Consider the following 27,705-nt stretch of genomic DNA (forward strand, 5'->3'; position numbering starts at 1 on the left):
GATCTACCCTTGCTTTTGCTGCAACCACTATTCCTTAGTGAAAGAGCCTATCCCTTCAACCTAATGGAGTCGAGAGTCTTTCTTTTCCAGGGCCCGACCTGGGGCAGGTCTGACACTTTTCTTCTGGAAAATATTCTGAGCACAGGGAAGCACAAATAAGTGTGGGTGCATTTGCACACTGTGCTTTCTCTCAAACACTCAGGGAGACAAAGAACCGCCGTGTACTGTCAGTCGAGGAGATCGCACAAAGTTCAGGTGGGGAATCAAAGAGGTTTTTAATGAGCCTAGCAAAACCTGCTCGTCACTAGACAATTAAACCGATTGCTGCACACAACAGGTCAAAGACTCTGTACCAAAGCAGATCCATCCAACTCCTTAGACACGAGGTTAAATTGTGACAGTTTTAGCCACTACCAGGGGAAAAGATTGCTATGAGAAATTAAACCAAGTGCTAGTGGAACACAAACTCGTTACAAATACATCGCAAGCTGCTAAAAACAGCACAGAATTAGCACAAACGTTCACAATGACGGCATGGGTAAGGTCAATTTCCTCTAGCCTCTGGGGTACTAAACAGATGCCCAGGGCCAAGAAAACAGCCCGAGAAAGACGTAACAGCCTGGCTGCTACTCAGGTGAGGAAGTCAAACAGCGGGCTGTCCCATCACACTGGAGGTGGACGCTCACTTCTTCCTGCCCCCTCTCTCTTTGAGGGCCAAGTGAATCACTGACCCGCTGGTCATGTTGTAGTAAGCCAAGGAGTTGGAATCTTTGATGAAGATGCCCTGAAAGACACAAGACCGGTTTCAAGACCAAGGATTAGGAGTGGCATGAGAGCAGTTTTCCAGTATTTGAGGGGCTGCCACAAAGAGGATGGAGATCAAATTATTTTCCAAAGCACCTGAAGGCAGGACAAGAAACAATGGATGAAAACTGATCAAGGATAGAAGCAACCTGGAATTAAGGAGAAACTTCCTAACAGGGAGAACAATTAATCCATGGAACAGCTTGCCACCAGAAGTTGTGGGTGCTTCATCACTGAAGGTTTTTTTAAAAAAGAGACTGGATAGCCACCTGTCCAAAATGGTATAGGGTCTCCTGCTTGGACTAGAAGACCTCCAGCATCCCTTCCAGCTGTATTCTGATTAAGATCCCGATTAAAATGGTATCAAAACCCAGAGTCACAAAATAAAAAGCAGAACTATTGGTAAAATCCTTCGACTGAGGAATAAAACGGGTTACATAAACAATTGCAAGAATCCGGAGGGGGGGGGAGACAAGTTGCTTTTCTGGTTCACAATAAGGCAGTCAACAATGGCTGCAGAAGCCCCCCCTCCCCCCCGAGCAGATTTGGAGCTGAGAGTTCCTGCAGCCCCATCTCTCTCTCAATAAATCTAGCTAAAGGGACTCTGAGAAATATACTGGGGGAGGAAAAAAAAAATCCATTTTGGCTTTTGGTCAATATCAAACAAGACTTATTTTTCTTGGATGTGTGTAGATCCACGCACACACACATTTAACACACGCAGACTTGCTCTGCTCCAATAAGAAAATCTGGTCGGCTTTGACAGCCGGCAGTAGAAAGGAGTTCAAACTGAGAAGTGAGAGGATACGTTAATTTAAGCCGGTGATTCTGTGTCAAGGAGGCACCGGCAACGTGCAGGGCTGGATTAAAGAAGGAAAGCAGGATCCACTTTGTAAACTGCGGCATCTGAGGAAGTAGAGCGGGTCCATTTCCAAGGCCTGTTGACTCACCTCATACTGGAGCTTCTGTTTCCCGGCAGGCATGCCGGTGGCCTCGTGAATCTTCACCTTGATAACGGAAACCTGCAGGCCGAAGAAAATGGACCCCTTTAGCAGAACATGGTACAACATCAGAAAGAGGTTTCCTAACAGTGAGGACAATCAACCAGTGGAACGGCTTGCCACCAGAAGCTGTGGCTGCTCCATCACTAGAGTTTTTTAAGAGGAGACTGGACAGCTACTTCTCTGAAATGTTATAGGTCTCCTGGTTGAGCATGGGGTTGGACTAGAAGACCTCTAAGATCCCTTCCAGCTCTATTCTGATTGATTGGTTGAGAGGCACAAAGGTCCCCGGTATTTTGCCATAATGGAAAAATACCGTTATGCCACACACAGACTCGACTGCATTTTAGAGACAGGAACTCCTTGACTTGCAATCGTTCATTTAGCGACGATTTGAAGTTGCAACGGTTTTGGTTTTCTCCAGGTCTCAGATCAACCCAGCTAGCTGGGGTCACAAATAGTTGGGTTTATTAAGAAACCCATCACTGTCTCTAGGTCATAGTAGTTTTTTAAAGCTATTTGCTCGTGTATGGATTACAACTCCCAGAATCCCTCAATCACAACGTTGGCCAATATACGTACCTGGTCAGAGAGGGGGAGGGTGAAGACCAGCACTTGGCCATTCAACTTCCATTCCGTTTTGTCCTGCATGTTGGGGACTTGGACTTTGACAGTGACCGGACCCTGGGGGGAGCAGAGACGAGAGCACAAGGCCCAAGAACAATCACTACACTTGAGTTGAAATGGAAAGAGAGCCATTTTCTGGGCTGTTTTAGAAAGGGCTCGTTCCAACTGCCTCCCTATGGAAGCATTTCGCACAACTTATGACCAACACTGTGGGCTCGGTTACAGTCATAAGCCGAGGACTATCCAAACGGAACTTCTAAAGCAGTGTTTCTGAAAAGCTTGGCTGGGGAATTCTGGGAGTTGAAGTTCAGACTTCTTCAACAGGCCGAGCTTTTCAGAAACCCTGTCCTAAAGGGTGCGAAACTCGCTAAAGCGGCCTCGACTTACAACCCTTCCATTTAGTGACCATTCAAAGTTAAGACGCCACTGGAAAAAATGACATGATATTTCTCATACTTGGGACTACTACAGCATCCCCGGGGTTGCGCAATCAAAATTCAAATACTTGGCAACCGACTCCTACTTGTGACGGTTGCCGTTCCTGGGGTCCTGTGATCCCCTTTTGCGACCTTAAGGTAGATGGGGAAGCCCGATTTGCTCAGCCACCGTGTTCCTCGCTTAACAGCTGGGACAAGCAAGGTTGTAACATGGGGGCAAAGCTCCCTTCACTGCCTTGCTTAGCAATGGACACGTGGAGGTCGTTTTCGGTCGTAAGCCGAGGACTGCCTGCCCTGCGTTAAGGGCCCAACTCTGCACCTTGTGTCTGCGTAGAAACTCGTCCTCTGGCATCAGATTTTCTTCGGACTTCAGTTTCTTAGAGGCCGGCTCATCGTCCATGGGAGGTGGGGGGTGAACTGGAGGCACGGAGGACGGACCAGAGACAGGAGCGACTGGTGGAGCTGGAACAAAGGCTGTAGCAACGGAAACACTTGCTCGATAAAGAGAACGGCAAGCAATATTTGGAAGGCAGCGGGGAGGGAGGGGTGGCAGGGGAGGGAGGGAGGAACAGGGCTGCACAACGTCCTGAAGCAGAGGGGGGGGGCAAATAGGGTCTTAAAAAGGTTATTTCCACATCTGCTTCAGAATTAACAGACGGGCTCTTCCTTGGCCTGCGTAAATGGCCTCTTGCAAGAAGCAGTCGTAAGAGGCCATGTTAAGTGGCCCTTTCCTTTGGAAAGGCTACTGAGTTTTGTAAATGTCTGCTACTGCTACTGCTCCCCCAGGCAACAATGCAGGGGCCAAAAGGCACACCCTGCATCTGCAGGAAGGACTACAGCTCTTCAAATACGAGACCCATTTGACGCCCCTTGCTTCGGAGGAGGAGGAGGAGAAGACGCAAGAAAAAGAGAAAAGGAAAGTAACCAGTCGTAACTCCAAAGCAAAGAAGCTGTTGTTAAAAAGCAGGTCAGTTGAGCTGAATCCTTAGGGGGGCTGGCACCCCTTTCTTACCCAAACACCACACAAGCCAGATACCCCATTGACCAAGAGCCTAAACCTCAGTCCCTCTAAAAACTTGGGTTTCACAGGAGAAACATGACGGTTAAATAAGAGTGAATGCCTCTAAGCATCATTATTAATGTTTAGCGAAATGGAGCCCTTTTTCTTTAGGATTCATATTAAAGGCCATTTCATGGCAGCTTGTCTCTGGCCCTTTCAATCCCAGGCTCACTGTTGCATGTACCTTTAGTATACTTCTACTTGCTTTATGTTACGTTCATTGGGATAAGGCAATGCACGCAAGATCTGTCCTGTGGTTTCACTAAAGCATGTATACTCTTTCGCCACCCCCACCCCCCACCTTTATGCTTGCAAATGCTCAACTCTGCCGTCAATCAGTTGATTGGCCTGGAATAACTGGTTTTTTTTTCCTATTTAAAGAGGAAGGATTTCAAAAACGTTCAACAAATCTCATCCATGCGACAATCGAGGGTCGGACATCTTGACTGACTCTTGGTACCACCCAAGTGGGGGAAAAAAAATCCTAATTGGCTGGCACAAGTCTGTAGGGGTCCAGGCAGCAACCCCCAATGGTGTGATCAAAGATCCGTCTGCTTTTATATGCGTCTCCATTTTATCTTCCTTGCACATACGTCTCAGGTGGGTTTTGGGCACATCACTGTGGCTGCAATCTCCATTTTTTTCTTTTTAACCAAACCAAACCGCAGACACTCCTGCTTGTTACCTTAATAAGCCAATTGTTAACAGCTGCACAACGATTATAGCAATGCAATGCAGCTCAGAGCAGGTCTTTTTGCAAGGCCCCTAGGACGGATCCCTCTGTGCTCCGGCCTCGGGCTCCCTCCCAAAAGTGGAGCTCCAACATCTAAGTTAGCATGCAAACCATGACACCTTAAAAGAGCAGCAACAAATCAGGCCAAGAACTCTACAGGATCAGAAGTACTGACAGACAGACAGACATCACAGTGAGGACTTGCCAGGGTCCCACCCTGGACAGACAGAAGTGAATGCATGCAGATCAGAGCTGAACTTGAAGGTTAGCGATTAGCTGAGATCACAGTGACACTTAAGAAGTTTACCTGGACTGCTGACTGGTCCCTGTCTGTAGCCTATATTGTAACAATTAAATATCATTAGTCAACGGCTTAGCTCAACTGCAACTCTATGATCATCAGAGAGAGCTAGTTTAGTTTTTCATGTTTCAACCTGAAATGCAAATCCCACTCTATTCATTTACCCTGCACAAGGATGCTGCCAAACTCCATATAAGCATTTATATACTCTTTATAAACATTTATATACTGTCATATAAGCGTGTATGTACCAAATTCTAATAATTTAAGATGGGTAATGTGCTTTCTTCCATACCAGTAGAAAACTCCCAGTGCCAAAAAAAAAAAAAAAAAAAAAAAGAAACAAAAATAGAATGGACTGGATGAGAATAACAAGGTGTGTTAATTTTTGCAAAACAAAAAGCAATATCTGAATATAAATACTAAAGTCATTCGGTTTTTAATTACTTTTTGCCAACTAGGTCACAACTGGCGTGGTTCATATAAATCTGTACAATTTAAAACCACAATGCTCTTAATATTTTGCACGAAAGTAGCCAGTAGGCCAATGTTGGCCTCCTCACCATTAAGAACATTTACTTTCGGCTCGTAATGTTTTTTGCAGCAGTAAAAAAATCTTACATGGAATTTTCTAACAAAACTGAGGAGCCTTTTGGGAATGGAAGCATGCTTTTTTTTTTTTTTTTTAAATGACACCTTGTGATGTTCAATGCTGTTGCTGAGGGCACTGCAGGAGCTCTGAATGTTGGGAAGGATGTTACCTCCAGGAAGTCTGAAGAGACCCCGGATTCGAAGGACTTTCATTTTCCTACTATTATGGCTATGAAGAGGAGTCCACTCAGCACTGACCTGTTGGCACAATCATGGGAGGAGGCCGTGGGGCCATAATAGGTGGACCTGAAGGCGGCATCTGGACAACATTAATCCGGGGGGCATGGATGATGGGGGGCATTGGTGCTGCGATGACGGATCCTGGTGGTAAACGGACCACTGAAGTCATCGGGGGACGAGGCATGACTGGAACCGCACTTACAACGGTGGTGCGAATTGGAGGGGGCATCTACAGTAGAATAGAATGAAAACTTTGTCACTTTAAATGTACACTGATCAGCACATAGAAACATCACAGTATAGTTCAAATGTATACGTATACATGGCAGAAAAAAAAGAATCCTGCGAATTTACGAGACAGATAGTGTAAGGAACAAAGCTGTTGCAGAATTGACTCGTTCTGCTGTAAATACATCGAAACCTCCTCCCAGAGGGGAGCAACGGAAACTTCAGACCGCGAAGTGGGCGTGTGAGGTTTCTAACAAGGCTCCGAACTCTTTGAAGGCAAACCAAAGTCAAGGTGTAACAGTTGGAAAGGGACGAGAAACCAGGACGTTCCTAATTTCACTTTGGAACAGAGGTTGGATTGCCTTGGGCAAGCCCGAGGGGTTGTGGGGAAAATAGGAAGAGGGAACACTTGGGACTCTGCCTTGAGTTGTACACAATGAGGGCAGGATATAAACCTAACTGCGCAAACGGACAGCTTACCGCGGGAGGGCGGGGCATGGAGGCAATGGATGGAGCGCTGGAGGGGAGGTTGGGGGCCGAGGACAGAGGGGGAGGCATGGGCATCTCGTTGGGTTTGCTTGGACCGATTTTCTCCTTTGTGTCGTCTTCTGGCACCAGCCCCTTGGCCTTGTGGATCGCCTCAATCTGCTCCTGGAGGGTGATGTTGGCCTGGGCTGCTTGTTGCGTCCGGGCCATGCTTCCCGAGTGGCCGTCCCAAGTCACCTGAAAGACACCGTGGGTCAGGGGTCAAGCATGGCCCTTCTGATTGCAAACCAAGGGCAGGCCACGTGGGGAAGGGAAGACCCTCTCCTCTCGGCTACCCTGCCAGGGGCAGACCTTTTCTTCAGGCTTCTGGATCTCCTCTTCGCCAATTTTCTTGCCGATAGCCGTTTCTTCCACCCCAAAAATATCGGTACGGCGCTCAGCCAGCTGCTTCAAGCTGCTTTCAATATCCAGGCCTAAATGGACACAAAGAAGAAAAACGGCTTCAGTGGTTAGAAGGCAATATTGCAGGCAAACTCTGCCCACCGCCAGCAGTTCAATCCTGACCGGCTGAAGGTTGACTCAGCCTTCCCTCTTTCTGAGGTCGGTAAAATGAGGACCCAGATTGTTGGGGGGCAAATATGCTGGCTCTGTAAAACTGCTTAGAGAGGGCTGTTAAGCAGTGTGAAGCGGTATATAAGTCCAAGTGCTATTGCTATAAGGACCGGTTGTCACTCCTTTTTTCCCCAGCATCATTGTAACTGAACGGCTACTAAGCAAATGTAAGTAGAAGATTACCTGTAGAAGGTTCCTCATTTTTAAAGTTCAAAATATCCCAGGTACTAAGTTTGCTAGAGATAAATATACAAATGCTCCAAACTTTTAAGGAGTCCTTTACAAGATCCATATTGCAGGTTAATCAAATGCAAACTATTTAAATAAGCACAATGACAGCTAGCAAGGAGATGCTGGCTGGACTCACCTGGGGCGTACACTTCGTCATCCGTCTGCTTCTCCCGGAGAGAACGATCTCTTTGTTCTAACCAGCGGGGATCCAGAAGGCCGATACGCATATGTTCCTGCATTTTGCTGGCAGGAATTTTCTCCCCAGTAATGGGGGAGACAAGATACTCATCTGGAGCTGGGGTTGGGGGAAGAGGCTTGGAAGCTGGAGGGAGGAGAAAAGACGTAGGTTAGGAATGTTTTCTCCGGCTGTGGAGATCAGTGTGTGCAAAATAAACCTCCAGGTAGGTTAGTGTTGACTGGGGAATTCTGGGAGTTGAAGTCCACTCACCTGAAGGCAGAACAAGAAGCAACGGATGGAAACTAATCAAGGAGAGAAGCAACCTGGAACTAAGGGGGAATTTCCTGACAATGAGTACATTTAACCAGTGGAACGGCTTGCCTTCAGAAGTTGTGAATCCTCCAACACTGGAGATTTTTAAGAAGAGATTGGATGTTTATCTGAAATGGTATAAGGTCTCCTGCTTGAGCAGGAGGTTGGACTAGAAGATCTCCAAGGTCCCTTCCAACTTTGTTATTCTGTTATCTTACAGTGGCCAAGGTTAAGAAACACTGATGTAGGCTCTGGATTTTAATCTTACCTTTTGGATCGTAATCTTTTCTGACAATGACTTGATCTGGAGTCGGGGGCAGCGGTGGGGGCATTGGGGTTTCTGGGGGTGGTGGCACCTTCTGGCTGTCATCTTCTTCATCGGAACCCTTCAAGTGTAAAAAAGAAAAGAAAAAAGAAAAAAAGGAGGAGGGTGAAACAGCAGTAATAAATCTCCTATTGCCCAGGTCCACTTCCAAGCTCTAAAGGTCACTCCATCTGATCTTCAGAGAGAGATCTGGAGGAACCCCTCAAACTGCACCCCCAATTGGGGGGGGGTCTGTTTTCCTCACTCACTTCGTCCATATCCTGGACTTGGGTGTCCTGGTCCAGCTGGGAGGGAGGCTCTTCCGCCTTCTGTTGCTTGTCATCTTCGTCGTCCGATTCCACCTCCATCTCCACTTCTTCGCTCTCCCCGAACTTCTCGTAGCGCTCCTGGATCAGGATCCGAGCGCCTAGTTCCTCGGGAGTGGTGGGAGGAGGAAAATTTCCTTCAACGGAAAAGGGGGGACGACAAATTCTTGTTAATTGTAATGTCAAATCAAATCCTCAAAAAACATCAGTCAAAAAAGGACTTTCTAAGTGGTTTTTAGTAAGAAAGCAAAAACGTTTGGGAAGCATTGGGTAAGATTATTTTGGTTTTCTATTATGCATTCTGTTTTTGTTTTACTGTTAAGATTTATTGTTAAGATTGATGTAAAAGTAAGGTGGCAGCTATATAAATTGAGCAAATAAATAAATGCCATATAGGATTGGCCATAGGGCTGCTCTGAGCCAAAGGTGAAGAGGATCACAGGAAGATGTACAGCCTATTTTTGAATCATAATTCAAATCAGGATTTAAAAACAAATCTTCTTTGCAAGCTAATTAACTCCAGTTTGGAGGGGCTGGCTGTTGTGAGTCAACTCTGATCTTGGTAACTCAATTTATTCCACAACGCCCCTCCCCATTCAAAAGCCGGTGGGGACCGAAGGCAGAAAGCATGCTGGTCTAATGCCTGTTTTCTCTTCCCTGCTTATCAGCAGGGGTTCCTGGCTGGCTCTGAAAAAAACAAAGTTTTTGAAATGAGTGGGGGGAACGAACCTTGCTCCGAGGGCTGGAAATCCACCGTTTCCACCACCACGAAATCATGCCAGTCGATTTGGGCGTAAGCCACACGCTCGCGCTCTTTCTCCTCCTCTTCCTTCTTCCGCTCACGCTCCTGAAACTTGGCCCACTCCACTCGGTAGCATGCCTTCAGGGGACACCAGCCAAGGAAAAGAGAGTGCTTGTGAGCGGAGGCCACAGAAAAAACTATCTTCCTTTTACAGGTTTTGGGAAAGTTCCCCCTTTTTTATTAAAATTCAGGAAGTCTTTGGAAGAGATCAAATTATACTTCTAAGTCAGCATGAGGAAGCCTGAGTGTTTTTGCCATTCCAAAGCCTTTCTGGATCCAAACAACAAAAATAAAAAGAGTATTTCAATTGGCTGATATATTGAGGCAAGAAATAATGGAAACAGCAGGGTAAATTTTAAATAGGCATAAGCCTTTGGTGAAAAGAAACTCCAGGCTTCTGTTCCCAAAAAATTATCAGAAAATGAAACAAAATCTTGACCCTGCCATTTTTAAGGACCTGAATGTTAGAATCAAATTATACAAATAATAATAATAATAATCCTTAGTTACCTGGTCTAAGACTTCTTTTGGATTTTCGGCTTCCTTTTTCAATTTTATAATGAGGCCCTTTGGTGGGATCAAGATCTGTAAAAACAGATTCATTTAATATTTAATATTCATCAAATTGAGTTCACTCTGTTTCCCCCCAGACAATCAAGACCCCCCCCTTCCCCAGTTCGATAAAGCGAACGCCCCCTTGCCTCCAAAGAGCATCACCTTGGTGTATTGCTCCACCAGTTTGGTGAAGTAATTGAAGAGGCTGTGCTGGGGACGCAGGAAGTCGAACTGATAGTTCCTCTGTTCCTTCTGCATCAGCTGGGTCAGGAACTGCCTGCCATTGCGGGCCACAAACTGGGCAGTCAGTTTCACCACATCCAGGTCAAAAGCCGAGATCGAGGGAGGATCTGCAATGAACTCAAATTCTGGTGGGGGCTCCTTTGGAACCACGGTTTCCTGAATCACCTGGGCTTGTACCTGCAGAAGACAGAGACACAGAACTCCAGTTCTCTCTTCACTCCACAAATTTTATTTAATTACTGATTGCATTTCTACACGGTCCGTCTCAACCAAAGTGATGGGGTGGTTTTCAATCACATAATAAAACATTCAAAACAGATTATAATGGGGTTAGCAACAAGGTTAAAACTTGCAAATCAAAAGTGGAATTCAAAGTTAAAAATTCAAAAGGCTAAAAAAGTCAACAAGGCAGAAACCCCTTCAAGCCATCAGCCATCCCTAAAGTTGCATCCCACTCTTAGGCCCCGATGCTAATGGGCAGAACCAGGCTTTTTACACACTGTTGGAGGATAAAGGGTGGGTGGAACAGCAAAGACCCCACCAGTTGGAATTTCTTAGAAACCCTTATTTTTGGCAGTATCTTCCCAGGAGATGAGAAAAGTCAAGAGAAGCTATAAACTTTTATCTTTGCTAGGTGTCGAATCGCAAAAGAAAGGAAGAAGCTGCACCAAGAGATGAATCCCGTTTTACCTTTTGGGGAAGTTGCTGCTGGGCAGTCTGCTGGGCCTGCATAACCTTCGGAATGGCGGCCGAGGGTTCCTGCGCCTTTCCTTCCTTGAACTCGTTGACCTTGTGGCGGTAGTAGGCATGATAAGGATCATTGGGGTTCAGGAAATTAAACTTGGGGTTGTTGATTTCATTCTGGCGGATCCGAGCTTCAAATTCAGGGCCGTTTCTGGAAAAGTCAAAACCAAACCAAACTGTTGCTCAGAAGCCACTGAAGCCAGGAGATCCCATCATCTCGAAGCAAGGAGTGCCACACATATCAAACTCAAAACATTTCAAGCACAAAAATCACCAAACTATTCTGACCCTGGAAAAAAAACCATATTTACAACTTATTTTGCATCCAAGATGGAAGACTGTTTCCAGACACTTCCAGAATAGTCCGGAACAGCATCAGAGTGTTTTATGTGTCTCATCAGCCATTCTTACCCCAAGGCAGGGCAGTCTGAGTTTAAAATCAGTTCTGAAACATTTCAGACTCTGATCAGAAAGCGAACGCTTTTATCTGACTCTTGTCATCCTTGCCATCTTTTTACTTATTGTATTTTTCCTTTGTTTTTACTCTGAGCTACCCAGAATTGTTGGAGTTGGGCAACATGCAAATCTAATAAATAATAATAATAAGCCCAGTTCAATCTACCAGAGGTGGCCCAAAGTCTCTTTGCTGTGTGCTGCAAACAGATTTTATCTCAGGAGTTTCATCTAGGCTTTCTCACCTGGCCACAAAACTGGCTGTCTTGTCCACAATATTTCTAACCTCCGGTGGTGGATATATAATTCCCACAATCGGTTTGGCAGGTGTGGTCTCTTCCTTTGGTTCATCTTCCGGCTGTAAGGAGACACGAGAAAACATAATTAGGGCTTTCAGAATTAGCTCAGGGGAACAAATGGGGCTGTCTCCAAGAGCTGAAATGGTGTTGTGGGACAGGGAGCATAATAGAGCAGCTTGGAGAATGAACCATTTAAAAAGCCCTTCCTTCCGTCATCAAATTCCTAGGCTGCCAAAAGCAAAACACAATTAGTCCTCAACTTACAACTATTTGTTTCATCAGTAAAGTTATAGCAGCATGGAAAAAAGTGACTTATGAGCATTGCAGCATCCCCATGGTCAAAATTCAGCAACTGGCCTGTATTTATGACAGTCTCACTGTCCCAGGGTCATGTGATCACCATCTGTAATCTTCTCAGCCAGCTTTCAATCAGCAATCACTGGGGAGGCCGGATTTACTTAACTGCCTGGTTCACTTAACAACCCCGTTTTTACTTAACTGTGGCAATAAAGTCATAAAATGGGGCAAAGCTTACTTAACAACTGTCTTATTTAGCAACGGGGATTTGGGTTTAATTGTGGTTGTGTGTCACTGACTTCCTGCACTCTTCAGTTTCTCTGCCCCTACAACCCTCCTCCCTTGCCTGAATTTCCTATCCAAGCTGGCTGGGGACGATGGGATCTGCAGCCCTAGGGGAGGGCAGAGCTGCAGGAAAAGCGATTCGCAACACCACCACAAGTCCCGGCATACCCCGCTCCTCTCGCTAAGCACTCCGGGAGAAAGCCTCGCGCGCCCCCCTCCTCTGAGGGGCGAAGGCCGAGAAGCTGAGGAAGGAGGGAAAGGGGGGGGCTCCTCATCCCCGACGAAGGCGAAAGCTACAAAATCACCTGCTTGGCTTCCGGAGGGGCCGGCTGGGCGGGCGCCATGGCCTGCACCGGTCCGGCCGGCATGGCGAGCCTTTTCTGCGGCGGGACCGAGGAGGCTCCGAGCGAAAACAGACAAACCGAACCTCGGGGATAAAATGGCGGCCGTAGCCAGAGTGCGCGCGCACACAAAAGGAGCCCGCTCCGCCTCTGGAAAAAGGTGGAGCCTAGGAAGAAGCGGCAGCGCCTGCGCACACTCTTTTGGACACATCGAGCACCATGGAGATATGGGTAGAGCGGCTCCTTTTTTTGTGGTCGGCGCGAGAAAGACCTTAGCCAGCATTCGAAAGGGCGGGCCTTGAGCTGCGCGTGCGCCGGGGAGGCTTACAGGAGTTGCCATGGCAGCGGAGGCCTGCGCGACGCCTGGCGAGAGCCGGGGGCGGCTGCTATTCGGCAGGTGGGTCTTCTATCTATATGTTGCTCTCCACCTTGGGTTACTTATAAAGATAGATAAAAATCTGAGAAATCACATTCAGGACAAGCTAATTGCTGACTGCAATCAAAACCCAGGAGGGCACCAGGAAGCTTGGCTCTCTATCCCCGTTTTCCAATATATTTCCTTAATTGCAGGAGGTGAGAGCAGCCCAGCCCAGGCTGGTGTTTTCCTAACCTAGTGAATCACAACTCCCATGCTAGCTGAGGATGATGGATGTTGAGATCCAAGCTGGGAGGAGGTATCAGGCGTCATTGCATCAGCTGCCCATTTCTCATCCTTCCCATATAATCCTTTAAGCGTCTATGGCAGTGTTTCTCAACCTTGACACTTTTAAGGCATGTGGACTTCAACTCCCAGAATTCCACAGCCAGCAATGCTGGCTGTGGAATTCTGGGAGTTGAAGTCCACATGCCTTAAAATTGTCAAGGTTGAGAAACACTGATCTATGGCATGTTTTTGTCAGATTTTCAAATGCATGCATGAAAGGCGTGTTTCACGCGTGCATCTGACAATCTGAGAAATTTGGGGAGGGGGGGTGCTAAATGAGAGGCCATGGCACCCAAATCCCCTCTGGCTGAACACTTGGGAGCTGAGCTTTGCAAGTCCCACCCACCTCCGTTCCTGTGCTCTAGTAACTAGTTAGCCATTTTCATGCCAGTTTTCTTACATGAATTGCTTCCCTCCAGGAACATCTGTCTGAAGAAGACTCCAGCGCTTTTCTTATGGTTCAAATGACATCGGGGCGGGGGGCAACATGGTGAGTTTGTTGGTTAACAGAAACTGCATGGAAAGCTTGCGGAAGGACATCACGGATCTCCAAGGGACGGTCATTAGCGTATTTTCCCACGCTGGAGCCGTGCGCTTTCCTTCCTGGAAATTTCCAGATAAAGTGTCCTGCGACTTAGACTTGGTGGCTTTGATGGGACAATATGACTTCGTCGAGAATGACCCTGAATTTACACAGCATTCTCATGTGGTTCTTCTGGAACTAGTGATTGACAGGTAAGTTTATATCTGTTCCTGCAACTTTAGCTTTTTCTTCTTTGGGGCTAAGCCTCAGTGAATGCATTGGAGACTTGCTTTTGGGTAAATACGTGTGGGATTCATTTGGAGAGATTCTTTAGGAATCTCAGTTTCTTTCGAGAAGGACAGCTGGAGGGCTGGTTTCTTGTTTCCTACTGTTTTGTTTTTATATTGTCTGGCTTATTTTGAGCCACCTAGAGTAATTTGGAGTCAGGCAATATGAAATTGAATAAGTAAACAGTAACAATAGCCCTTAGACTTACATATCGCTTCACAGTGCTTTACAGCCCTCTCTAAGAGGTTTGCAGAGTCAGTGTCTTGCCCCCAACAATCTGGGTCCTCGTTTTACTGACCTCAGGATGGAAGGCTGAGTCAACCTTGAGCTGCCGAGACTTGAACTGCCAACAGTAGGCAGTCAGCAGAATTAACCTGCAATACCACAGCCCCTAATTTTTGTGAATAGTACAGGGATGATTACTTGAGCTGTTATTCCCCCTACAATGCTGATTACATTTAATTTTCTATGGTTTTTTTTTTTTAATATTGTTTGTCCTGCAATGAGTTGGGCTTCCTTAAGGAAGGAGCAGTGGTGCATGGATTTGCCATGAAATGAAAAGAAGATTTCCTTTTGATCCCCCAAAGGCTCCTGTTGCTGCTCCAGAGCTTCACGGGATACACTGAGAGCCTCATGAGCGAGGAAGCAGTGCCCCCATCCCGGGCGGTAGGACCCTCCATGTCTATTGGGCTGACTGTAAGGAAGTACTGGAACAGCATGCTGAAACTGGGTGCTCTTTATCAACAGATGGTGGCCGAGGTAGGCAAAGGTCCATCTGCTCCAGTTTAGCCAGAGGTGTGGTATTCCCCCCCCCCCTGGAGTTTCTCCTCTGAATTTCCACAGGCCACACCCAGGGATGAAGCCGAGAAAAAAAACAACATGATCCATCAATCCTCATTGCTGTGGTTGCTTACAAGCGTTGCTACCACTGTGACCTGTTCACACATTTGCTGAGCCATAATATAATCCTGGTTTATTGTGGTAAAAGCCAATTAGTGGGTTTGTGCAAAGCCTAAGCCAAAACAAAAAACATCTGATGGGTTAAGTACAACGTGCAAATTTAGTTGTGAGGTTCGATTGGTGTTGCATGCCGTTTGTCAGTTTTGAGTGCTGACAGAGCAGCAGGATTTTTTTGCCCTAATAATCTGATCAAATATTCTGAAGTTGCTTTATCCATGAGATCAGCTCCCAGACTATTTTCCTTTGTTCTTTTCCCCTACCCTCTCTTCGATTTCACTCTGAGTGACTTCGTGCAAGGTAAATTGTCAACATTGGTGTCACAAATTTATTATTCATATCCGTTAATGCACCGCACACAAAATAAAAGTTTCTACTAAGAGGCCAATGACTGCCTTTTATTTTTTCTTTTGTGCCTAGAAAAAATATACCAAAGATGCTTCTAATCTAAAAAGTTCCTTCCGGGCCATGAAAGCTGAGAACGAGCATTTGAAAAGTGTGTCTCCTGAGTCGGATGTGACTTTGCCCGGCTTTCAGTCTTCCCTTTTAACCTCTTCCGCTGGCAGCAGGCTGCTGGACAATGCCCTCAGTGCCCGCTCGGATCCTTCCGTTAATCTGCCTGGGCGGAGTGTCCACTCCCAGACAATTGAGAGCTGTCTGGTGCCCTGCGATGCGTGCGAAAGCACCCAGGTCAGCCTGCAGGAAGTGGGAAAAGCCATTATCGACATCTGCAGCACTCTGAACATCTCCTCTTCTCTGGGCAAGTTCCTCAAGATGGTGGAGGAAAGACTGGGGGGCAAGCTCCTCACTGCCATGGACGTCAGCTACTGGGCTACCGAGCAGAGCAAGGACCTTTCTCGGATCAGCAAGCATATCCAGATGCTGATGGGACTCATCAACCCTTTGAAGGGAGAATTGGAAGAGTTCGAGAAGCAGAAAAATGAGCTGAAGCAGCAGCTGGAGAACCTGGACGGTTGTCTGCAAAAGGAAAAAGAGGCCAAGAAGCAACAGAGGGTGGAGACTGAGCAGCTTTTACAAAAAAAGGAGAGGGAAAGCCAGCAGCTGATGGCCAAGCTGCAGAAGGCGAAGGAGGACCTTGGAAACCGTGAATATCTCTCTAGTCTCTTTCTTTAAGCCCACTTTTGCTGCTGATGCCAGCTGAGGCATGTAGCCTGGAAGGTCAGCTGTTCCTCAGTTCTGGTTCTCACAGAACGAGCTGTCCCTTCTTTGAGGGATGAGAAATCACTTGGGAATGCCGTTTAACAGGGCCCATTGGAGGATCCAGACCCGAGTGCAAAAGCTGCGGCTTGTTTCCAAGCGCCCGACATCCAGTTTTAAATTTCCCAGAAACCGAGGTGATATTGGAGCATCTAATAACAGCTGATGATGCTCAGCAGGGCTTCCTTTAATTGTGAGCCTCCAAAATCATCTTTCAGAGTGAGGCGGGAGGCATAATGGATTTAAATCATTAAATAAAAGGACAGCATTTCTCCATTCTTCAGGCCCCGATTCAGAAATCTTCCCCTCTTTTCGAAACAGCTTCTCCACTTGGTGTCAGTGTGCTCTCCTAAAGAGTCTTCCATGTGGCTTTCTTTCAGGAGCTGTTTCTTTGGAGATGAATCTCTCCACCTTGAAAGAAAAGCTTCAGGCACAGGAAAGCACCATCCAGGAACTGGGTAAGAACTGCACTCGGGGTTGGACTAGATGACCTCTAAAGTCCCTTCCAACTCTGTTATTCTAAGGCAAAAACATACATAAGAAAAGGCCTCAGGAAGAGTCACCCAGGGATCTAAAAATAAACCCCTCAGCTGTTTCCGCCCCAGTCACCTAAACTGCTGTGCCTTTCACAGAACAGGCCAGAAAGGATCTGCAGCAGGAGATGGAGTCCAAGATGGTGGACAAGGATGAGGTAGACAAACGGGAGGAGCAACTGAAGGCCCTCAGCAGCCAGCTGGAGAGAGTGGAGCAGCAGCTGAACTGGACCACCCTGGAACTCAATAAAGAGAGAGCCAGAGGGGATAGCATGCTCCAGCACCAGGAGGTGAGAGGGGACAGCGGTGGGGCGGAGAGGCTGACCAAGGAGGAGGTGTGTCCTTCCTTTCCCCAAGGAAACTGTAAGTTAGATTGGGAAATGGAAGGAGGAATGAGAAGCCCCTTCTGTCTTTGTGAGGTGTCCATGAGGTCAACCTGGGAGAGACTTGACTTCCTGTGAAAAGCTCTTGAAGCTGGCAAAAGTCAGGAGCCAGGAGCCCTTAGCTGGCAAAGTGAAGGTGGCCACTTTTCCTGGCATTTCAGCCCCATAATGAGCTTTCCAACTCTCCCTGCAGTCCCTCCAGGCCAAACAACAGACTCTAATGCAGCAGCTGGACAGTCTGGACCAAGAATGCGAGCAGCTGAAGACCAGCATGGCGGACGGGGAAGATGACCGGCAGATGATGAGGGAGCGGCTGAAGGAGGTCCAGGAGGAAAAGTGGGAGATCCAAGGCCGGCTGGAGGCCCAGAAGGTCTGGGGAAAGGCAGTGGGGTAGGAACTTCAGCCAGAGCAGAGCAGGTGCCCCTTGGCCTAGCTTAGATTGTGCCCTTCCAACGAAGCACAGGATGAAAGAGAGCCAGCAACAGGGCCCTGAATCACTCTCAACATGCAGAAAACAATTTGCCCGGTTCTTGGCCTGCCAGCCAAAAAGCATAAAAGATTTGCTCTAATTCAGCTAGTTCTGCCCACTGCCAGTGGTCCGATCCTGACCGGCTCAAGGTTGACTCAGCCTTCCATCCTTCCAAGATGGGTAAAATGAGGACCTAGATTGTTGAGGGCAAGAGGCTGGCTCTGTAAAGCTGCTTAGAGAGGGTGGGAAGCGCTGCACAGAAGTAAGCGCAAAGTGCTGTAGCTACACCTTAACCCCGCCGCTCGCTCGCTCGTTCTGAGGCTAGGCTTAGTTTCCCTCTCCCCGTAGGACTTCTGCTGTAGAATTCAGAAAGCTTGCAAGATCACCTGCACCGCTCTCTCCACCCAGAAGCTTACCGAGAAGCTGAAGCAGGAGAAGCAGAGCTTGGAGCAGTCGTCCTCCGAACTGCAGAGGACCATCTCTGAGCTGGGAGAGCTGATCCACGAGATGAAGGAGAAGGAAAAACTTCTGGTCTTCTTCCCAGACCTTCACCTCCCCGTCGAGACCCAGTTTGAAAGTAAGGCCCGGGGCTGAAGCGACTTGCCAGTATAAGCCCCACCATCTGGATCCCCATCCAAGGTTCTCCCCACCGGAGGCTATTTTGGGTTAACAAGGCGCCTTCTTTAATCGCAACGACAGACAGACAGATTTAACCCTCGTTTCAACTGGGGGGGGGGGGGAAAGGTGACTATCCTAGATCAGGCCAAGTCCTCAAACGCCCGGTTTGCCTCTTTGCAGCCTCCGGGAACGTCATGGAAGACATGGGGAAACAGCTGCAGGCCAACAACATCCGCATCAGCATTCTGGAGGAAGAGAACGCGCGCCTCCGAAATGCGATAGGCAAAATGAAAGAGCCGGCCCAGCAGGAGATGCAGAAGGTAGATGGGGGTGCCCAGGGCACCCAGGATGGGGCGGGGGGGCAATTAAAAGGCACCAGACTATCAGCCACTCGGCCAGCGGCCATTGGTCCCAACTCTGTACCACTTGAGACAAGGGGCTGTCCAGTCTCTTCTTAAAAGCGTCCGCAACCACTGGAGGTAAGGAGTTCCACTGGTTAATTGTTATCAGGCAATTTCTCCTGCAATCTGCCTCCCATTTCCGTTAAAACCCCACGGAGGGCTTCAGAAGGATGTCTTCCCTGCGTGCTTTTGGGTAGCAGGGTTCCTGTTGACCACTTAGGAGAAATCCTCTTTTTTTAGAGCTGGCATGGAGCCTCTCCTTCCCAAACGCTCAGCCAGAGGTGAGGAATTCCAAAGGAATTCACTTGTCCCCAGCTGTTCTGTCGTGACCCAGGAAGATCCGTCTGCCCTCCTTGCAGAGTGTCAACAGACGTGCCTTCCTTCCCTCTCTTAGGATACTGACCGCCTAACCGGGAATTCCTCTCTCCGTAGTTTGTGCTTCCAACCCAGCTGTGGATTCGGTCTGCCGAAAAACCCGGTCCTCAGGACAGCGCGATGCCACCTCCTGTGGGGTGAGTGGGCTGGCCCAAAGGGATCCATTTGGGGGGGGGGGATTGGTTTAGAAATGGGGGACGGGCTGTCTTCCATTGGCTTCTCTGATTGCTCCTTTTGCAGGTACCCCGCAGGGACTGGCTTCCAGGGACAGGTCTCCAGGCCTCCGACTAATAGCGGCAGCACGGGAAATGCCTCGCGAAATAGGCCTCCGAACAATTCTCTCGTCTGTGCTCCTGCCCCCCAATGGACTTCTGGCCCCCAGCCGCCCAAGACCCCCTTGGGCCCTGCTCCGTTCAATCTTTTCTACAAGGAGGCAGTCAGCAGCCCTTACGGCCCAGCCAAAGGGAGAGGCCGTTGTCCGCCCCCGCCAGGCTATTGTACCCGCAACCATCAGAAATAAAGAGAAGCGCGCTCAGAAGGACTCTGGGAGTGTCATTGGGGGTCTTGGGAGGTGCCGGGCAAGGGGCTGTGTAGGAGGGGGGAAACCAACGCTGGGTGATCCCAGGGCAGAAGCAGCCTTAGAAACCTGCCCTCCTGGTCCTTAGTTATAAACTTTGTGATGGGAACTTCTCTGGCTGGCCTTGGCTCTTTACTAGATTGTAGGGCAAGTCGGGGACAGCGGAGGTCTGGATCGGGGCCTTGGCAGTCCGGCACGAGCCTCTCCTGGCTTTCTGTGCAGCTCCAAGCTTTCAAGTGCTTCCCATCAGGTTGAACCACCTAGAACTAAAGAGGGATTTCCTGATAGTGAGAACAATCAACCAGTGGAACGGCTTGTCTCCAGAAGCTGTGGGTGCTCCATCACTGGAGGTTTTCAAGAAGAGATTGGACAACCATTTGTCTGCAATGGTATTGAGCCGGGGGTTGGGCTAGAAGATCTCCAAGGTCCCTTCCAACTCTGTAAAGGAGGGGATGTCTGGATGAGGAAAGACTAGGACAAGAAAAGGACCAGTGGCCCCCGTTTTCAGTTTGCTAGAATTATTTTAATTAGGACAAGGGGCTTCTATACATCTCAATAAAGCCTGGGATATCTCAGCTCTTTCTGAGGTGTCATCCCAGGACCTCCAACAGCCCTTGCTCAAATAAGTTAGTATAAATAAGGAAACATTTCAAACCTCCCTCTCATCTCACCCCACCAGCTGACTCTTGTGTGTCCCTTGCAAATTGTCCAAAAAGGGGGTTAGTTGGAAGCCTCGCTTGTCAGCCCTCGTCTTCGTTCCTTCACAAGATGAAGGCCTCAGGTGAGTTCCCCAGAAGGGCAAGTTCATCCCAGCTCAGATCCAAGCTGCACAAAATGTTCGGAGAACACACACACGCACACACCAAAGAGGGCGTGGCTTTCAGTCCAGGGATGGCCGGAGAGGATGCACAAACAGGCCAAAGGAGAGATGAACGCATTGTTTACCAATAACTACCGTGGTTCCTGTCCTGGTGTGGCCCAAGGCAAGCCCAGGGACGGTCCATAACTGGAGGGCAGCTTTCCTCGAGCTTGACAGCTTTAAGATGTGTGGACTTCCAACTCCCAGAATTCTAGGAAGAGATGGCTGGGGAATTCTGGGAGCTGAAGTCCACACATTTTGAGAGACATTGCTGTAAGTCATGGCTTCTTGGAAAGGCGCTCTCTTCCCTCGGGGTGCAGGAAGGACAGGTCTTGCTACCTGTCTCAGCAACAGTTCCCTAAAAAGAAGAAGACGGGGGGAGAGGAAAGAAGAGGAAGGATTTGTTAGAAAGGCAGGAAGCCCAGGGCCAGCCTCTTGAGTGACAGCAGCCAGCAAAGCGATGAACCAGCAGCCTCTGGACTTCACCGTCATCCATCCAGAAGGACCCCAGAATTCTTTTCTTCCTAAGCGGAAAGCATGTTGGCTGTCTTTAAAAAAAAAAACAACCAGCAATCTGCTTCTAAAAACACAGGGAAGCAGCAGGCTTTCTACTAAAAAAATAATAAAATAAATACAAGTAATTCTCAACTTATGATCATAATAGAACTTGCCAATGACGGTTGTTAAGTCAGAGTGGCTGTCAAGCTGGTCATCACCACCTGATTTGACCACCTTTTCCTGGCAGTTCTTAATTCTGGGCTTCAACTCCCGGAACTGGGAGGCCTGCAGGCTGGGGGGATTCTGGGAGTTGAAGTCCACGCCTCTTCAAAGTTAAGCCGGGTTAAGAAAACACTCAAGCAAAAGTTTCTCACGTCCTATTTTATCGCTTACTAGTAAATGTACTAATTGATTACTCTGCCCCTGAATGTTCGAAAGCAAGGATCAGGAAGCCTGCGGGGGGGCAGCCGAGTCCACCCCCACCAAGCTCTTACCGAGAATGTTGTGTTTACAGAGCGGGCAGGTCTGCTGCAGGAGAAGCCAGGGATCTACGCAGTCCTGGTGGAATTCGTGCAGGCAGGGTAACACCCGGAGACACTGTGGGGCAAGTCAACACCTACTCAGGGGTTGCAGGAGGAAGCCAGCTGTCCCCCTCCACTCTTGAGAAAAGTTGCTAGCTTCTCCTGGCCCACAAGATCAAGAGGACACCTGCTTGGTTCAGAGAACTCTGGCTAAGACATCCCAACTCGAACTCAGCACCTCCATGAGGAAAGACCAGGGGGTTTATGATGGAGGGACCAACCACCACAGATCCAATTTGGCCAAACTCCTGGTTCTGCGTTCCAACATATCAAAGCTGCCCTGTGTCAAAGCAAGCGGCATTTCCCAACCTCAGCAAGTTTTAAGATGGGTGGACTTCAACTCCCAGAATCCCCTAGCCAGCACAGGGAATTCTGGGAATTTGAGGTCTACCCATCTTAAAAGTTGGCTGAAGTTGAGAAAGGCTGGTCTAAAACATGTTTTGTCGATAAGCTCGACCACACATAGAAACAGGCATCGCTATGGAAATTGCCTTAGAAGCAAAGGTGGATGTGTATTTGAGGAACTGGCTGCAGGCAGGGTTTTTTTTTTTTCCTGATTCTTACTTGATTCTTCTGAAACTGGTCCAGGCAGATGGCACAGCTGTCAATCTCATGCGCCCAGCTGTGGGGTGACCTGCCAGGGTGGTAACGCCTGGTTTTCAATGCCAGCAGCTTCTGTGCAATGTGTTGTTTGAGATCCAGCTGCAAGAGCGAAGATGAGCATTAGGCCGAGCGATAAGGATCCGCACTCTGCAAGGGCTGGGCCAAGAGGAGCCGGAGGAGGGGAGCGGGCCCACCTCTGATTCCTGGTCCAGCTGACTGTGCCGGGAGTGTCGTTGTGCCTGCACAATCACACCTGTGCACAGGATCAAGGCGATGAGCAGGATGGCGTTCCACAGCTGCTGGAGGTATTTCTGCAAACAGAGCCCCAGCCCAAAAGTAACACTCGTCACTCTCAGCTGCATTCACACAACGTACTTACCCGGGTCTAGTCAAAATCTAGCAGCCGCAACAAACACGTTATTTACAATGGTTGCAGCATCCCGACATCACGTGATTGTCATTTGTGATTTTCCCAGCCGGTTTCCAACAAGCAAAGTGAACGAGGCCGGCTGGGTTTGCTTAACGACCAGTTGTTTTGCTTAGCAACGGTGGCAATAAAGTTGTGAATTGGACGCAACTCACAGAACTGCCGAGTTAGCGATGGAAATTCTGGGTCCCAACTGGTCATTAAGTCAAGGTTTTGCCTGTATTTTTACTATTATCACTTGTAGCCTTCAGAACTTTCTTCTCATGACCCACAGTGACCTGCCAATCAATATATTTCAACAGAACATCTGGCTCCTTCACCAACCTGGACCTTTGAGCTGTTTTCTCCCGTGCAGATAACGCCCTGCCACTCGGCGTACACGCCACCCCGCGAGAGGCCGCATGTTGACCACAGGGTCAGCGTCAGCCCCTTGAAAGAGAAAAGGGAGAGCTGGCTAAAACCGGCAATATTGACAACAAAACCGGTGCAGTGGTTTACAGAATCACAGAGCTGGAAGGGACCTTGTAGGTCATCTAGTCCACCCCCCTCCGCTCAAGCAGGAGACGCAGCAAACTGTTGGAGGGTAGGTGGTCATGAAACTGCCACACAACAGTTTTCAATGAATGGATCACGTGGCCCAGCTTCCCTGCCCAGGATTGTTACCAGATCCCTCTTCCCTTGCCAGCCACATACCATGTTCTCCAGCAGCCCTGCTTGGTATGTGATCTTCGCGGTGGCCTGAAGACCTCTGCAAAATAGAGGGAGAGAGAAGAATAAATAACAGAGTTGAAAGGAACCTTGGAGGTCGTCTAGCCCAACCCTCTGCTCAAGCAGGAGAGCCTATATCATTTCAGACAAGTGACTGTCCACTCTCTTCTTAAAGGCCTCCAGTGATGGAGCACCCAGTACTTCTAAAGATAATTTGTTCCACTGGTTCATTGTCCTCACTGTCAGGAAATTTCTCCTTAATTCTAGGTTGCTTCTCTCCTTGATTAGTTTCCATCCGTTGCTTCTTGTCCTGCCTTCAGGTGCTTTGGAGGATAGCTTGACTCCCTCTTCTCTGGGGCAGCCCCTGAGACATTGGAAGACTGCTATCATGTCATCCCCTAGTCCTTCTTTTCAAAAGACTAGACATACCCAGTTCCTGCAATCCTTCTTCATATGTCTTAGTTTCCAGGCCTTTAATCATCCTAGTTGCTCTTCTCTGCACTTTTCCCCAAAATCTCAACATTTTTTTTGTTGTTCTTTTTATTCTGCTCAAGCAAGAGACCCGATACTATGTCAGACAAATGGCTGTCCAGTCTCTTTAAAAAAAAAACCTCCAGTGATGAAGCACCCACAACTTCTGGAGGCAAGCTGTTCCACTGGTTAATTATTCTCACTGTTAGGAAGTTTCTCAATTCCAGATTGCTTCTCTCCCTGGTTAGTTCCCACCCATTGTTTCTTGTTCTGCCTTTTGGTGCTTTGGGAAATAGCTTAAAAAAATTCCCAGGTTCAACCCCTCTCCCCATCCAGACACCTCTGATGGAGTAAGTGCAGAGGATCAAAGAGAACGTGGTAATAATTAGGAGTTCACTTTCTCCATGCAGTTGATTTCCTTCTGGATAAGGTTGGCTTTTCTCAATATGGGGTTAGGCAAGGGCAATCCGTGGGTGTGAGGTGGGGAGCAGGCTGCACTGGGAGTGAGGAATCCCTGGCTCCATTACAGGCTTCCTCAAGCCGTGGCAACTTTTAAGATAGATGGACTTCAGCTCCCAGAATTCCCCAGCCAGAATTTCCCAGTGGTCCTCACACTCGCAACTATGGCGGTGTTCCCACCTGATCCAAATACAGGACTTCCTTGTATATCAAGACTTTCCAAACTTTTAAGGCTTGTGGACTTCAACTCCCAGAATTCCGCAGTCAGCCATGCTGGCTAGGGAATCCTGGGAGTTGAAGTCCACAAGTCTCAAAGGGGCCCCATTTGGAGATCTCGGCTGTATACAGTCAGGTGTTTGGGGATGCTCTGAAGAAACGTGATCTGTGATTTATTTTTTAATGCAAACGGACTTTCAGAAGCCTAAGAGAAAATTAAGAGTTCGCCCACAGCCTCCAGTTCTTTCCCCAGTTCCCAGCCAGCTCACCGCAGCAGTGCCCCGAGGAGTTTGGTCACATTTTCTGAAGTCTGGACAATCACCACGGGCTTTGAAAGGACCTGGGAGACATCCAGCTGCAGCAGGGAGAAGGCAAAGAAAGCCCATCACTGGGGATGTGGGCACAGGGGCTCAATCATGTCTCCAGAACCTGCAAGAGCATCCACACCTACCTCTCGGATTGTGTTCTGGTTCAGGGCAAGGATGAGCAGGGCTGAAGCCCCCAAAACAAGGGCCCGCTTCATCTGAGGGAAGAAAACCCACCAAATTAAGAACCAGGAAGAGGACGGTGACCTTGGTTCTAAGATCAGATGTCTGGACTTCAGTTCCCAGAAGTCCCCAATCCTTTGCGAGCTGAGCTGAGGTCCACCCATCTTCAGGTTGGCAAGGTTGAGAAATACTGGTCTAGATTCAGGGCTGTGCAACCTTGGCAACTTGAAGACTTGTGGACTTCAAGTCCCAGAATTAACCAGGCCAGCATGGGAAAGACATGGGCATCTTTTCCAATTATATAGTTCCAATTTTCTCCATTTGTCCCAAGCAGCTGCATTAAGGAACAGGTTTTCAGAACCTCTTCCCAAATCCTTCCCTTCCCCACCCTCCAGTCGGAGCGGAAGAAGCTTCTGGGATGAGAAGCGAAACGTCTTCAAAGAAAAAGAAGGAAGTCCAGTTGCCTCTTTAAAAAAAGCGCCTTTGGGACTCTCAAGAGAGAAACGAGCAGGCGGAAGTCAGGTCAAGGGGAAAGGGGTACCTTGTTGACCACAGCTCTGGCAAAAGACTCCTCTTTGTGGTGCTTTGGGACCTCTGCTTGTTCCCCCTCCACGGGAACCACGCCAATCCAGGGGTCGTCATCCTCCAGTCTGGGGTCAGTGTCATTCACCTGGGAAAGAAGGGAAGACAGTGCCATTTACTCAGGTGAAACCCTGGGAAGGGGGCTGCCTGGGGAGGGGGCTACTTGGGGAAGGGGGCTGTCTGGGGCGCGGGCTGCCTGGGGAAGGGGCTGCTTGGGGGGGAAGGGGGCTGTCTGGGGACTGCTTGGGAGAGGGGCTGATTCACCGAGAGGCCACGGGAAGGGCGGTCCACGGGAGTCCGGGAGGGCCACGCTCCCCACCCACCCACCCAGCCAACCCCGCGCAGAGTCCCGCAGGCTCACCAGCACCAGGCTGCCCCGCACCGCCGCCGCCGCTGCCGGCTGGAGCTCCAAGCCGGCCCGGCCCAGCAGCGCGCCCTGCAGGGTGCAGCCGCGGACCGGCTCGGCCCCTCCGCGCAGCGTCACCTCCACCTGCGCCGCCGGGGAGCCCGGCGAGGGAACCTCGGCCGCCGCCACCAGCCCGCCCAGCGCACCCAGGAGCCACGGCAGCAGCCCCGGCACCGCCCGGCCCGCCATCGCCCTCGCCGCCGCGCGCCTTCGCCCAACCGCCTCCCTCGGGCCGCCCCTCCACCCTCCAGCAGCCCTGCCTCCCGCCCGCCGGCAGCCCCGCCGCCGCCGCCGCATCTGCTGCCGGCGGAGCCCCGGCTGGCCGCGCTCCCGCCGAGCCGCCTCTTGGCCGGCTTCGCTGGGGAGCTGCGCCCGCTGCACGCGCAGGCCAAGCCGTGGCTTGCTTTGGGGGGCGGATGCGGGGTGGCTGAGTTCCCACGAAGCCAGGGTTTGTTGCAGAGCTGCACCTGCTGCGTGCACAGAAGAGGGGCTAAGCCCAAGCGATTCTGCTCTCATTAAACCGCCTCTTAGCCAGGGTTTGTTGCAGGGGTGCACGCACAAGAGGGTCTCGACCATGGTTTAATGCATGCTGGCTCTGCTCCACAAAGCTGCCTCTTAGCCGGGGTTTGTTGGGAGTGCCACATTTGCGCCAGGCACATAACGTGCTACTTTGGGCTGGTTTAACTGGGGGCAATAGCAACGGTTGGGTTCCCACCGCATAGTCGCTCCTTGGGAAGCTGGCAGCGAAAATCTCAAACGCTGATCGCAGGACCTTTGTATGTTGCAACCCTCATATATCCATGCCAAGGGCCCAAATTTTGATCGTGCAACTTTGGGGACACTGCCGTGGTCGTAAGTGCAAGGACTGGTCATGAGTTACTTTTTTCAGCGCAGTTGTAACTTCAAACAGCCACTAAAGGAATGGTTATAAGTTGGGGACTATTTATAGTGTTGCAAACAAAGATAAATCTTGCAAAACTCAGGAGGCAAATCCAGTTGTTGCCCTCCAGATGTGTCCCTTTTACACCTGGTGTCACTTCTAGAAGGAGCATCATTCTAGGTCTTAGCAACTTTAAAATGTATGGACTTCAACTCCCAGAAGGCTCCAGCCAGGGAAGAGCTGGTGGGCTGAGATGCCCTCTAGAGGTCTTGCCTGGGGTTGCAGAAGGAAGCTCCGCATGTTCTATGGTGGCTGGGAGGGGACAGTTTTGTGGCTGAAGACAGCTGCTCAGCTCAACCATGCCTTGTCCCTCTTTCAAACAAACAGGAGACAAATGCAGTTTGTTTAGTGGCTGAAGTTACAACGGCACTGAAAAAAGTGACTTAATGACTGCTTTTCACACAACTCGTGCAGCATCCCCATGATCCCACGAGGCTCAGCAACTGGCGTATACTTAGGATGGTTGCTTGGAAAGTCAATAGGGAAGCCAAATTCATTTAAGTTGAGGACTACCTGTGTGTGTTGTGTTAGCAGCCTGAACGGACGGGGTACGTGTGTGTGTCCTAACCTGCTTTGCAGCTCCCTTTTGCCTCTTCAAGCTGCAAAAGCAGAAATCCTAGCAGGGTAATAATCCCTTGTGCCCGAATTTTAAGAAGGGTGAGAAAGGAAAGGACGGTGGTTGTTTTTTAAAAAAACCTGAATCGGTTGTGCCCAGCAAACATTCCCGAGCAAACATTCCCGAGCAAGGCAAGGAATCTCGTGCTCGCCATGAAGTTTGATACAGCTCTTGAGCCATAAAGCTGGCGAAACAGTCCAGATCATTTGATACACTGAAACTGGGAATTGGAGCTCCTGTAATCGAACTCATTAGGGTGGAGTCTGCCCGGAGCATGAATCTGATTGCCCAACATCTTGTTTACATAGCTCACCCA

General features: G+C 49.1%; 3 protein-coding genes across 9 annotated transcripts; 1 reads left to right on the forward strand and 2 right to left on the reverse strand.

Moving 5' to 3' along the window:
- Nucleotides 1-250: 250 nt before the first annotated feature.
- On the reverse strand, nt 251-12,588 carry SF3A1 (splicing factor 3a subunit 1). Its single transcript, XM_039332563.1, has 17 exons — nt 12,455-12,588; nt 11,514-11,626; nt 10,762-10,966; nt 9,991-10,248; nt 9,784-9,858; nt 9,201-9,351; nt 8,415-8,608; nt 8,110-8,227; nt 7,488-7,673; nt 6,860-6,981; nt 6,503-6,745; nt 5,813-6,023; nt 4,970-4,999; nt 3,189-3,343; nt 2,388-2,489; nt 1,755-1,826; nt 251-784 (listed from the first exon to the last, which is right to left on the reverse strand). Exons 1-17 carry the CDS (start codon nt 12,515-12,517, stop codon nt 683-685), a joined length of 2,400 nt encoding a protein of 799 aa, XP_039188497.1. The 5' UTR covers nt 12,518-12,588; the 3' UTR covers nt 251-682.
- Nucleotides 12,589-12,749: 161 nt separating this feature from the next.
- Nucleotides 12,750-19,774, forward strand: CCDC157 (coiled-coil domain containing 157). Of its 7 annotated transcripts, none has more exons than XM_039332556.1 (11): nt 12,750-12,887; nt 13,613-13,928; nt 14,592-14,763; nt 15,382-16,066; nt 16,560-16,637; nt 16,812-17,002; nt 17,289-17,465; nt 17,913-18,141; nt 18,363-18,502; nt 18,978-19,095; nt 19,199-19,774. In XM_039332556.1, the coding sequence occupies exons 2-11, from the start codon at nt 13,681-13,683 to the stop codon at nt 19,621-19,623; spliced, it is 2,463 nt and encodes an 820-aa protein (XP_039188490.1). In that variant the 5' UTR covers nt 12,750-12,887; nt 13,613-13,680; the 3' UTR covers nt 19,624-19,774. The 7 variants fall into 7 exon arrangements, with proteins under 7 accessions (XP_039188490.1, XP_039188491.1, XP_039188492.1 ...); XM_039332557.1 differs by having other exon boundaries at nt 17,973-18,141; XM_039332558.1 differs by having other exon boundaries at nt 19,016-19,095; nt 19,199-19,493.
- Nucleotides 19,775-20,050: 276 nt separating this feature from the next.
- Nucleotides 20,051-26,409, reverse strand: RNF215 (ring finger protein 215). The gene is made up of 10 exons (XM_039332518.1): nt 25,789-26,409; nt 25,387-25,515; nt 24,809-24,880; nt 24,627-24,712; nt 23,197-23,251; nt 22,828-22,932; nt 22,271-22,387; nt 22,038-22,175; nt 21,387-21,489; nt 20,051-20,752 (listed from the first exon to the last, which is right to left on the reverse strand). The coding sequence occupies exons 1-10, from the start codon at nt 26,407-26,409 to the stop codon at nt 20,739-20,741; spliced, it is 1,440 nt and encodes a 479-aa protein (XP_039188452.1). The 3' UTR covers nt 20,051-20,738.
- Nucleotides 26,410-27,705: the final 1,296 nt, after the last annotated feature.

This window comes from Crotalus tigris, unplaced genomic scaffold, assembly GCF_016545835.1.
Source record: "Crotalus tigris isolate CLP2741 ecotype Arizona unplaced genomic scaffold, ASM1654583v1 scf7180000024461.5605484, whole genome shotgun sequence".
NCBI lineage: Eukaryota > Metazoa > Chordata > Lepidosauria > Squamata > Viperidae > Crotalus > Crotalus tigris.

What these genes read in the sequence shown, in the direction of transcription:
- SF3A1 (XM_039332563.1), bottom strand. Translation starts at nt 12,517, where the DNA reads ATGCCGGCCGGACCGGTGCAGGCCATGGCGCCCGCCCAGCCGGCCCCT. An exon ending in ACAGCCAGTTTTGTGGCCAG is followed by an intron (nt 10,967 to 11,513) that starts GTGAGAAAGCCT and finishes TGACTTTTCCAG; the next exon opens with AAACGGCCCTGAATTTGAAG. An exon ending in CCCTCCCCCTCTCTGACCAG is followed by an intron (nt 1,827 to 2,387) that starts GTACGTATATTG and finishes TTCGGCCTGCAG; the next exon opens with GTTTCCGTTATCAAGGTGAA.
- CCDC157 (XM_039332556.1), top strand. Translation starts at nt 13,681, where the DNA reads ATGGTGAGTTTGTTGGTTAACAGAAACTGCATGGAAAGCTTGCGGAAG. An exon ending in CGTCGAGACCCAGTTTGAAA is followed by an intron (nt 18,142 to 18,362) that starts GTAAGGCCCGGG and finishes GCCTCTTTGCAG; the next exon opens with CCTCCGGGAACGTCATGGAA. An exon ending in CCCAGCAGGAGATGCAGAAG is followed by an intron (nt 18,503 to 18,977) that starts GTAGATGGGGGT and finishes TCCCTCTCTTAG; the next exon opens with GATACTGACCGCCTAACCGG.
- RNF215 (XM_039332518.1), bottom strand. Translation starts at nt 26,409, where the DNA reads ATGGTCGAGACCCTCTTGTGCGTGCACCCCTGCAACAAACCCTGGCTA. An exon ending in ACCAGAACACAATCCGAGAG is followed by an intron (nt 24,713 to 24,808) that starts GTAGGTGTGGAT and finishes TCCCTGCTGCAG; the next exon opens with CTGGATGTCTCCCAGGTCCT. An exon ending in CTCCTCGGGGCACTGCTGCG is followed by an intron (nt 23,252 to 24,626) that starts GTGAGCTGGCTG and finishes TCTATTTTGCAG; the next exon opens with AGGTCTTCAGGCCACCGCGA.